Raw genomic sequence first — 12,225 nt, 5'->3', positions numbered from 1 at the left:
ATGCTCAAATAAAAAAAAATTACAGACTGATAATTTCCAAATTTGAGTAAGAGGGAAAATGGAAATCCACAGAATCATTGAAGGTAAAAAGATGAAATGGACTCTAGGTACCGCCTTACTTTCCAAGTGAGTAAAGTGAATCTCAGAGAAGTTAAGATACTTGCCTAAGAGCACACAACTGGAGAGGTGACAGAATTGATACGTAAATATCAATCTTTTGATTCTAATTCCAGTACTCTTTTTAGTTCACCAAATGCATCGTTTGATGGCAAATGTATTGCATGCAGTCTTTCGCAAGTACTGTCATTTTTGCAACTTAAAGAAGTGTTTGGAAACAGGTGATTTGAATTTTGTTGACCACCCCTCCCCCCGCCCGCCCCTGCCACCTGCCACCCATTTCACAAGCTGGGATCCATGTCTCTATTTTCATTTTTCCAAACTTCTTTCCTACACTTTTCTGCTGTCATCATGTGAACTGCACTCAAAACATGTGCACGTGACCATTTTCTTTGATCTGGGTCTTTACAACATGCACCAAGGTCAGTGTTATTCCAAGGGGTGGAGTGATGGGAGCGGTCTACCTACTCAACAGTAAATGCATCCATTGTTTGAACGTAGACCAATAGAATATTTTAGGTGGGGGGAGGAATATGACTGACATCATTTATAACTTCCAGCAAATAGAGATAATAAAAAGCAGACTGACTTTTAGTTTTATTGTTTTTAATTTTTTATAGGTACTGTCCTCTTATTGCTCCCCGTGACATTGACCTAGATTAAAGGACAGGAATTCCCAAAGAGGCTACTTACATCTTATAAGCTTTCAGGTTCTTTAGAAAATGCCTTTTACTGTATGTATGTATGTTTGTTTGTTTATTTTAGAGATACAGGGTCTTGCTCTGTTGCCCAGGCTGGAGTGCAGCTGCCGGATCATAGCTCACTACAGCCTCAACACTGCTGGGTTCAAGTGATCTGTTTTTTATTATAGAAGAGAGAGAAAGGGAGGAAAAGCACAATCATAACAGTTGAAAGCACATATACTTAAAAAAAAAAACATTTGAAATTATATGTGAATTATATAATGTATTCCAAAGTATCACAAGGAGCAAACAACCTTGGGAAAAAGATCAATTGTTAGACACCAGAATCTTAGGAACTTACCTTGTCTGTATGTAATTTTAAACTTAGTGTGTCCCCACTAAGAAAGACATTTTAGTTTTGCTTATCATTGGCCTCACAGAGAAGTGGATACTTTAATGCACTTCAAGTAGAAGCAGTGCTGCATGGGGTATAAAGACAACCAGGGTCAAATCTGGACAAATTACCTCATCTGGCTAAGCATTAAAACGGTAAATGGGTAATAGCACCTACCTTACAGAGTTAGTGTGGGGATTAAAATCAGTCTGTTGAATAAAGGGCTTAGCCCTGTGCCAGTGCATGTTAATCACTCAAAAAATCTTTACCATCACCATCATCATCATCCAGTGGCTAAAAGATATCACATTTTTTAAAAAAATGTTTTACTCTGACCCAAAATTCTGCATATTTTCTTTATTTCTGTCAAATATGAGACATAAAAACAATAGTACAGGTATTTAAGAACAACTTCAACTTCATTGTGATCACAATTTTTATTTGGCAAATTTCTCCAAGAGCACTAGATGGCGACCTTCTCCTTTAAGAGGAAAAAAAACAAAAAAACAAAAAAACAAAAAAAAAACAACCCACCAACTAAGGTTTCATTAATACTTCTGCTTTGACAACATTACTGTTACAAATTTAGAAGTAAGCAACAAAGGGTAATGTCACATCTTTGAACACTGGATCATCAGAATAGTAGCATCTCTGGCTCTTCTGGTTCTAACTTAGGAGCCACATGGCAGGGAAAGCACCCTTCGTGGGAATTAGGTGTCCTGGATTCAAACTTTTCTGCCCTTGAGTGATCTTGGACTTTCCCTCTCAAGATCTCATTTTCCTCCTTAATAATATGAGGTGGTTGAGTTAGATCATCTTCAAAATTTCTTTCAGCTCTAACATACTATGATTTTTAATATTAATAATTCAATGTTTATTCTTCCACCAGCATGTCTTTTCTCAAGCTTCCCTGTACTCTAAATTAAATATTTCTTAAGCCAGTGGACAAGATTTAATGTCATTAGGTATCAACATTAAGTTAAACTGACTTATTCAAAAAATAAGTTTTATTTTGGAAGAGAGAGATGAATTTAGGGTTTTGAGGTGTATGAAATCATGGTTTGAATGTTACTTTTTTAATAAGCAGGAGAAACATATTTGAATAATATTTTCATTTAAGATTGTGTAAGAGTTGGGAAAAACCTTTTAAGAGTCATTTTAAACCTATTTTTATTTCTTCCATAAATAAGTTGAAGCCATGCCTAGATTTTTTAATTCGACCAAAGTTTTTTTCTTATGGATTATTTTTAAATGTCAATTATTTTAGTGTTTCTAAAAGGATTATAGCAGATTAAGTTCATAGATAGAAGCAACAGAATAGTAACTATCAACAACACAGAGAACCCTTTCTCAAATATGAGTAGATATAGCCAGACTTGAGTATCCGGTGCGATTAAGAAATTCAGATGAGGTTTAAAATATTTTTAATTTAAGAAAGTCAGATGAATAGAACTCACAGTAAATAATAAAGAAATATCAAAAATAAAATATATTTTAGGGTTTATTTATAAACCAAAGTATATGCCTGTTTTTCCTTAGTTGTTTCAGACAAGATAGAAAGATTTTTTTTTTGTAATTAGCCAGTAATTATACATTGATTTTTTTTTTTTCTTTTTAAGGAAAGTTAGCATTTCAAAAAGAATCCTTTGGTATCTTAATTGCAACTGTTTTTTTTTTCCTTTAAAAAACGATTTACCAATTTGTTGATCATAAAGAAATACCTCTCACACACCACCAAGATAAACTCTTAAAGTGATTTATGTTATGAAAAATGCTGTCTGTGACATATACACTGTAAAAAAGAAAGTGTAGGTATTAGCAAATACTCGGGCTCAAATGGGTAGAACACTCCCTTTAACACAGGGTGTGATGGATGCACAGGTAGAACAGACACAGAGATGATTACAGATGCAATTTCTCCCCCAAACTGGAACTGAGGGGGTGATCCAGCAGTTTGGCACCTGCGGCTGCCACTTGAGAACCATGGAAACGATATTGTGGTATAATTTGGATGCTCAATATATAAAATTCAACTGTAGTAAATGAAGTATAATCCAAACTCTAAGAAGTTTATAATCAATGTCTGGCCTTTCTCTTTTCGGGAAACATCTGGCTCATTACCATATGTTCATCCAACTTCTTCACCTACAATTTTAGTTCACAATTTCCAGTAAAGTTTTATGCTGAAAAAACCTGGAACTGCTATTGCTCTGTCATTTTTATTAGGGTCACAACCAGGGGACTTTACAGTAAGAACCCCGCACACCCTCTAGGCATCTAGAGCAGAAAAGTAAAAGGTGAAACAAAGGTGAATTTATGCAGATTATTTTCTAAAGGCAGTTTAATATTTATGAAATGTCACATACACACACACAACACACACACACACTCTCTCTCTCACTCACACACTCTTCAGGATCCAGTTACAAGCGCTGCGTCATCCTCTAGATCACATGGTGATTGCTGCTATTTCAAGGATCAAGTGGCATAAATCTCTCCCCCCCACTCCACCTCTACCCCACCCCCTTCCTTTGGTACCATTTAGCGTGGAAGAGTGACTTTGGTGTGATGGAGTGAGACCAGGCTCTCTGATCCAACCCTCAGCTAGAAACTAGGCTCTCGGTGGGGTGGCGCGCGCGTAGCCTCACGGAGTGACTGGGAAAAGGGGACGGAGGAGGGGGTCTCAGGGGAGGACCGGCAGCTCTAATTGGTTTCTCAATGAAAGATAATCACCTATTCCCCGGAGAGGCTGGGGATTAGCACTCTGCCTCTCCTCTCTATCGCTTTTAGACGTCTCATCCTCCCCTCGGTGCTTTTAGTCCATTCAGCAGAAGTGGATCGAAGAAAGCGGCTCCTCGTGCCGCATTAGGGGCAGCGCTCTGCAGCGCTCTAGTACTTAGCGCCCATTCACTCTCGCCGCGCGCTCGCCTCTCCCGGCTGCCATCCCAGCCGCCGCCGCTGTCGCCGCCGCCAGAGAAAAGTTTCGCGGAGGGGCAGAGGGAAAAATGAGCGAGCTGGAGGAAGACTTTGCCAAGATTCTCATGCTCAAGGAGGAGAGGATCAAAGAGCTGGAGAAGCGGCTGTCAGAGAAGGAGGAGGAAATCCAGGAGCTGAAGAGGAAACTCCACAAATGCCAGTCGGTGCTGCCGGTGCCCTCGACCCACATCGGCCCGCGGACCACCCGGGCGCAGGGCATCTCCGCCGAGCCGCAGACTTACAGGTCCTTCCACGACCTCCGACAGGCATTCCGGAAGTTCACCAAATCCGAGAGGTAGGCGCTGGGGCGCGGCGCAGCCGGAAAGAGCGAAAGCCAGGGGCCCCGGGTGCCCGTCCGGGCCAGCGGTTCAGGGCCGGGGGCTCCCGGCTGCAGCGCCGGGGTCTGATCAGCACAGGGCGCCCCCTGCTCGCAGCGGCGCGCGGAGTGGGGATGGCCCCATGGTCCGGGAATGGGAAGTGTTTATTTTTATTTCTGCCCATCACGTGCTGTGCTTGTCTCTGCCGGGCTGGGAAAGGCGAGCTACTTGGGGAGACGCGCCCCTGTGGCGTGGGGGTGGGGAGAGGGACCGCGGAAAGTTTTCTCGCGCCTGCTAACTTGTCCTCTCCACTCTTGGCTGCAGTCGCGCCGGCTTTCCGTCGCGCGCCCCACTGGGGCGCCCACGCAGCCGCCGAACCCTGCCCAACCTAGGGCCGGGAGAGCTTCCGGGGGGCGACCCCGGGCTCAGGCCACAGGACATACTCAGTGGGGCCGCCCGAACCTCCCGGGGAGGGGAGACAGGAGGCTGGACAGGGTTGGGTCCAATTTAGTGACTGAACTTGCCCCAAAGCCTTGTTCTGCTGGCAGGGCTGGGAAGGCGGGACAGGGGCTCTTCTCTTACCGCAGAGTTCCAGCCCGGAGCTTGGGGACGAGGAGGAAGAGGCTTATTCACAGGGTCACTTTCAAGGCAGCTGTGATGTCAGCTAGGCATTGCAAAGAAACCCCACCTTCTGGATGTTCCTTTGCTCTGATTGTGTCATTTCCAGAAGCGCTACACCTTGGGCTGCCCTGGGCTTGGAGGCGGCTCGGTGACCTTGCACCTGAAACAGGTTTGGGGCTACTGGTCAGCCTTGTCCCAAGGTGGATGACGGGCCCTCCCTGTTTGTCTTCCTTCTAAATCCCTCCCTGGAAAAGTTGGGATGAAGGGGGCGGGGTAGGGGTGGGGGTGGGGGTAGGCTGTTTCTCTGGGCGCCTCCAGGCTCCTTTCTTTCCTCCTCCCGGACACTTGAAGAGCCAAGTCCTGCCAGTTCAAAGTTGTATGTCGCTCGTTCGGGGTGTGCGGAGGAGGCTGGGCGGATTTTGGCCACAAGTAGGAAGCTTTTGCACTCCACTCGTCGCCTTCACCGGAGAAGGCTGATCGATTGGCTGCAGCATTAAAGCGCCTCTGGACATTAGGGAGAGGAAATGCAGACTCCAAAGCCCATTACTGGCTTTTAGTCTCTGGAAGTGCGCGGCCGAAAGTGCATTTCTCAGGATATTGAATATTCCATTAAGCGTGCCTTCATGCCCGCCTACCTCTTACCCCTTCCCTCTTCTTAGATCACTTGCTGAGTTTGGGACCCTCATGGGACTCCTAAACTAGTATCCCTCCACCCCCCGCCCCTCGACCAATCTTTCTTAGTTCGAGGCAAGTTCTTGTAAAGAGCATGTCCTCTTGTCTGGTTCCCAACCAGGCCAGTTCCAGGGCTCTCAATGCCCCCCACTGCTTGTCTGCTTCTGGACTCCCTCTTGTGTATTGATTACGTGGGGTGGGAGCAAAGGCGGCTGAGTAAGGGTTAAGAGCTGTTAGAAGAAGACCAGGAGCTGGGGGCCAAAAGGGGCAGAAAAACAGGAATCAGGGGAAAAGGACTCTCGCCTCAGGAAATGTGGGGCCCTTCTGAACAGACGTCTGAGAGGACGGCTTTGAGATTTCCTGAGTAGCATTCCACTTATGGAGCGACACTGTCCACATGGTACCTTTTGGCCCAACTTGCTTTCAGAGTTTCTATTGGAATAAACGGGGGCATTCGCCTTCCTTCTCAAAGGGCAAGACTGCAAACAGAGCTAATACTTGGCCTTGCCCTTGCTTGGGAAGCTGCTGCTGCGTCTTGCCTCAGCCGGGCTGCGCATTCCGCGGCCGCTGCCCTGCCCTGCGCTCAGCAGCTGGAATCAATCTGCCCACCTCCTTAAGAAGCCACTTCATCAGCGGTCACCCTGCAGCTGCTCGCCTCCCAGGGCTGTCAGGCTCAGGCTTTATCGCATTTTTGAAATTTCAGATTTCTGTGTCTGGGCTGTGCCCCTCAAAGAGTAACAGCACGGCTTTGCAGCAGAGAGGAGATCTCATGGGGTGTGGAGAAGACAGGAGGAAAAAAACCCTCCTTCCCAGAGTCCACTCTCATTCAGGAGTTGCTCTCAAAGAGACAGGCACTTTTTTTTCTTGACAAGAAATCCCTAAGAATGAGTTTTTGTATGTTCTAGGAGGAAGTGGCTGATCTTTGATATGCACACATCATCCTTCTTTTTTCTATTCCATTCTCTCACCTCCCCCCAACATTGTCGTGTTATGGGTAGGAACATTCACCGTGAGAGTGGATCATGCGCAGTAGAGGTAGGCACATATTTGTGTCTATAGCAAATAGCTGGAGTACTTTTCTACTTCCTCTCCGTGCTGATTTACACTGGGACTGACCGTAAACTTTTTCCCACTCAGCACTTACTTTCATACTTTCAAAAAGTGTGGAGTTTATTTTCAGCAAGCTGACTCATTAGAGTTTAAAATTTTCTTTGACACGTATTATACATGGGGATAGTAACCATTGGAATTAGGTACGCTTCCTAGCACTTAAAAAGACAGTATTAAATTATCATTGGCAAGACACCTTATTTTGGCCAAGAAAGGAAATAATTTATAAAGGTATTTCTGGGATACAACATTTAATAGCAAGTAAGATGCTTTCAAAATAAAAAATGCATTTTTAAATTTTCAGATATGGATTTGGGGAGTTCCTGTTTTTAAAGGCTGTGCCATTCTGATGGGACTGACAGAGACTGCTTTATTGCAAAGTTAATGTTCAGTTGTGGTTTCTATAGCATTTGAGTACTAGCCATTCATGCTGCAGGTTCATTTCAAACTTTATTCGGACACTTAGTTTCTACACTAACAAGAAAAGAAATGTTTGAAAGTATAGTCGGCCCTTCATATCCATGGGTTCCAAATCCACGGATTCAACCAACAGAGGATAGAAAATATTAGGGAAAACAATGGATGGTTGGGTCTGTACTAAACATGTACAACCTTTTTTCCTTGTCATTCTCTAAACAATACAGTATAACAATTGTTTACATTGCATTGGATATTATAGGTAATCTAGCACGAATTAAAGTATATAGGGAGGTGTGTGTGTGGTAGTGCTTTTACACAAGCACTACATTATTTTACATAAGGTATTGAGCACCTGTGGATTTTGGTATCCTCGAGAGGTCCTGGAAACAATCCCCCATGGGATACTGAGGGGGGATTTTATTTGTTGGGAAGAATGATAGGACAAAAAACAAAAAACAAAACTTTTGCCCATAAACACTGCTTTAAAGAATGACTGCAATCTAAAAAAATTACATAATAGGTGACAGAAATATTGTAAACATTTAGTGGAAGGAAATCGAAGAATTCACTGACTATTGTATCGTCAGTCTAATTAGCCAGATTTCCCTGTGTCCACAGAAGGTATAATGCAGAATCTCCATTAAGAATGATCTAAGTATCTAAGGAATGCTTAGATGAAAATTACACTAGGAAAGGAAGATCTGAGCTCTCAGCATAAGTATCAAGTGTACAATATGGTGATCATGTTTAAAAAGAAAACATCCAACTTATTGCGGTACTCATTTTCAGACCCCTTAAGAAGTGCCCAGTAGGGATCAAGTGATTATCATTGAAAACTGCAAGCTGTTTTGGATGATGGTGATGATGTTTTAAATTTATATCTAAAATACTTTTTTTTTCTGCCAAAGAACTCCAAGTATTTTACATAGATTTCTTTAAACTCTCAATTCCCTTCATGCATATACTCCACATCAAGAATTACTTATTACCCCTAATTCTTTCTCTTACATTTTTTGCACACATCTAAATTCCTTATTTTGGCTGCCTAGTTAGCTAGGGTGGGCTCAGGGGACTGCACACAATTTAAAAAAATTAATTTAAACAAGGGCTAGAATCAATATTAATCTGTTACAGGAATAAAAATAGATTGTATTCCAGAGTTATCTGAGCTATTCTTGTCATGAATCCCTTGATTGTTGATAAAGTAAGTTGATCAGTCGGAACTTAAACTTCCTTTCACTGGGACATGGATGCCTTGGGATATATGCCCCAGAAAACTCATTGTCTTTTGCATCTCTGATCCAGTTCAGGTCTGGTTTGACCTTAGGACTAAATCAAGGGGTTTGACCTAATTTTGATATAAGTAGCTTCAATGAAGTGAGTGGGTCCCAGCTGAATTGTGGGCCTAGCATCAAGTATTTATTAATTGTTCCTATTGAAAATATATATATACTTTAAAAAAGCAATGATAGCAACAGCTAATCTTAGCAATCTCAGCACTGGACTCAACAGTCCTAAATGCCTTCCCCACTTTTCAGGTGAGGAACCTGAGACTTGAAGAAATTAAGTCACTTGCTTAAGGTCTCACAACTAGGAAATGCCATAGACAAATTTCAAACCCAAATCTTGCATTTTTAAAGGCCTGATTTCTAAACTACTACATTATAGAACCTTGGAATAGGATGGGTTCTATCTTAGTAACTGGGAAATCCTTACAAGTAGGAGAAATGAGTCTACCCTAAATTAGAATAGGACTTAAAAAGTCTTATAGCCAGTATTAAACTGACCTCATAAGAAAGTGACCAATGAACTCTTGTATACATAGTACACATATTGGTGTGCCATGCCAGGCTAGAATTTCCTCAGGCAGCTCTGCTCTTGGAATTTCCATTTACCAGTTTTTCATCTTCTTCCTTTCTTTAGCTCAGTGTCGTGTTACAGGCAGATGAATAATACAGTTAAAAAGAATGTGAAAATGATCTTAGTTGCCTCCTTTGGATACCCTTTGCCTTTCAGGTCTCTCATGCTAATACCTTTATCCCTACCTTTCCTACCATCAGAATGAATTTACCATGAACTGATAATATATGAATATATTAACTTGTTACTTCTTTCTGATTAACATAGTAATGTTCTGATGGGAGCTTTTAGGAGAGGACTTTTATTTAGTTTACTCAGATGAGTAATACTTTTGACAAGAGTTTAAGGGGAGACAGGCTAAGGAAGAGAGGGGAGGGTTTGTAGGTAGGATAGCTCGTAAGCATTCGTGTATCTTGCTATATGTGCTTTAAAGAGAACAGCATCTGAGCATAAGCACTTTCACACATGCTTTCAGTCAAACCTGTACAGGAGGCAGGTAGTACCTTGGTTTTAGTGATGAGAAAACTGAGCAAATCATAGCGGATGTGCCATTTAAAGGATCTCAGAAATAAGACCAGAAAGAGGATTTAGGTTGCTTGATTTTGCATTGGTACCAGAGTTGGTGAATTGATATTTTTGACTTACAATCCGTTTATATTTGTTATTTGAGATGCACTCATTTTGCTTTGGGGTTAGTTCAGGTTCCAGAATCATGTACACTTTCCAAAGGTATTTGTGGTATACCAGGAGTTCTTGTTCCACTTAATCATCAATATATATGTATAGGTTGAAAGTTTACATTTAATCTTGTGTTTATTAGAAATTTGATCCTCCTGAAACTCTGTCTAACAGACCTGAAAAAACAAAAGATGTCATATCTTTTTCCTCTTTCCTGACTAAGGGCCTGTTTCCTAGTGCCCTCTCACCGTACTGTCAGAGATGCTGAGAGTGCATTAAAACCCTTTCTTTTGATAAGATTTTCAGGTGATTTCATAGTTGCTCAGGGTATGAATAATTATTTTCATTTGCCATTGAGAATTTGCTTATCAGAGTTCAGGACCCTGTGTTATCTAGGTTCCTTGTAGCTCTTGGAAGTTACTGTGGGCTCTGAGATAAACCAGGGATAGCATATCCTGTTTCACAAAAATGAAAGCTCAGAAGTTTGGGAATTGTCTGAAAGGAGTACTGACCTTGAGTCTAGCTTCATTGGTTTGCTGTGCTGTTGGGTTCTTGCAGAGAAAAGAGGAAATAAAAAAAATTTTTAAAAGAGAGAAAAAAAACATATATGTACACACATACACATATATATGTATTGTGTACATGTGTGTGTGTCTGTGAACACAGGCACCCACATTTGCCAAACTGCCACTTTATTCAGTTTACAAATGTATATTTCTTTTAGTAATTATTATTATGAAACCCCTCTAGGTTGGCCCAAATCTGTTTCTTATAGAAAGGAATGTTTACTTCTTAGATCTGTTACTATAAAATAGATCACAGCATCTTACAGTTTGTCAAATGCTTGTGCATGGTATTGGGCACATAGCCCTATGGTGTCCCTAGAACAAGGTACTTGAATCAATGTTTGTCACTTCTTTTTGAAGAACCACATCCTACTTTTACCCAGTGATGATTTTTTTTTTTCACCTCATTGCCTTTGTTCTTGGATCGGGCTGTGTTGCGCGTTTCCTTTAGGGTCCCTGTGTTTCTTCTAGCTTAACATTTGTAACTCTTGTTAATCTATTTTCTTCACAAAAATCATATAACAGCAAACATGGAGCAGAGGTCCTGCTCAAACTGTTACTTTAACCTTTTAAAGTCATTCATGTTCTCAGATATTTCCGATATTATATAATTTGAATTTTCTAAAGTTTTAAAAATAATTACTTATTAATTGTTCATATTGAAAATACGCAATACTTGAAAATATTTTCTCAATGTAATATTTATATATCCAGAACATGTATACCTTTTAGATAGATATGTTTTGTTAAAGACTAATAGTAGAACTAATCTGTTTTATTTATTGTTGTTTTTAAATAACAGATTTCCTTTTTAAAATGTTTAATCTTCTTTGCGCTACTCACTAAACATTGTTGATGGATCACAGACTTTGAGGTATACTATGTTAGTTTTATTTTAAACATTTTTATATTATCTCTTATATGTGAATATAATAGTAACCCACACTACCTTAGAAAATAGTGCAGTTTTAAATTCAATCAATATAAATTTTATGTCAACTAGAAAGTTTTAAAATACTTTATGTGATTTGCTCTGTTCAATGTGTTAGCTGCATATTCAACCTTTCTCTAGTGCATATTGATTTGATATGTTCTTGGAAACTAGTCCTAAGCAGTTAATTTGTTGTTCTAGGATTTGATTTGGATTGATTTAGTTACATGTTTGAACACATTGGTAATTCTTTGGTGTGCAAAGTGATGCATCAATGCGCTGATTTCATCTGAGTCTTAATTGAGGCAAATCCGATAAGATGTCTACTGTAATTACCTTGTTAGGATTTAGTTTGACTTTTATACTTGCGATAGAGATTTTGCAACTACAGTTCTTAAATTATTCCCTGGGTTACACTTGTTGCTAATTCAGACTGTTCCTCCTTTCTAGTCCAATTTAGAGAATGCTTTAAAATGTGTTTTATATCCTCAGATGTGTCTTTATGTGAGCACTCTGACCTCAAATGCTATAAAAATGCTGCTGAAAAACCTTATAGGGATCCTAAAAATACTTGTATGTTTGCCTCATACAAATATTCTTGGGTCTGTTTATTCAACTATATGATACCGTTATTGTCTAATGAGCAAATCTAAAGCTTTTGGGTAAATGTTAATATTTTTCTTTATGCCTCTCATTGCCCACATAGTGTGGATAATGCTAATTTCATGTATAACATGGTTACCAAAGGACTAGGCTACATATGCTAAAAATTCTCAAAATAGAAAATTCTTTTATATCTTAGGCTGTAAACCCTTGGGTAGAAACCAGGTCTGTTTACAGTAAAAATTCCAACCAAATAAAACCCTCAGCTTACCATACT

General features: G+C 40.7%; 1 protein-coding gene across 1 annotated transcript in view; it reads left to right on the top strand.

Annotated features, from left to right (window-relative positions):
- Positions 1 to 4,075: 4,075 nt before the first annotated feature.
- PRKG1 (protein kinase cGMP-dependent 1) overlaps positions 4,076 to 12,225 on the top strand; it is a 1,171,371-nt gene continuing 1,163,221 nt past the window's right edge. Inside the window, exon 1 of the mRNA XM_069461138.1 lies at positions 4,076 to 4,465. Coding sequence (XP_069317239.1) covers positions 4,200 to 4,465 — 266 coding nt within the window. The 5' untranslated portion in view covers positions 4,076 to 4,199. The remainder of the gene's footprint in view (positions 4,466 to 12,225) is intronic.

The sequence above is a fragment of the Eulemur rufifrons genome, chromosome 28, assembly GCF_041146395.1.
Source record: "Eulemur rufifrons isolate Redbay chromosome 28, OSU_ERuf_1, whole genome shotgun sequence".
Lineage (NCBI taxonomy): Eukaryota > Metazoa > Chordata > Mammalia > Primates > Lemuridae > Eulemur > Eulemur rufifrons.
Note: the sequence above shows the minus strand (reverse complement) of the source record. Positions and strands in the feature narration are given on the sequence as shown.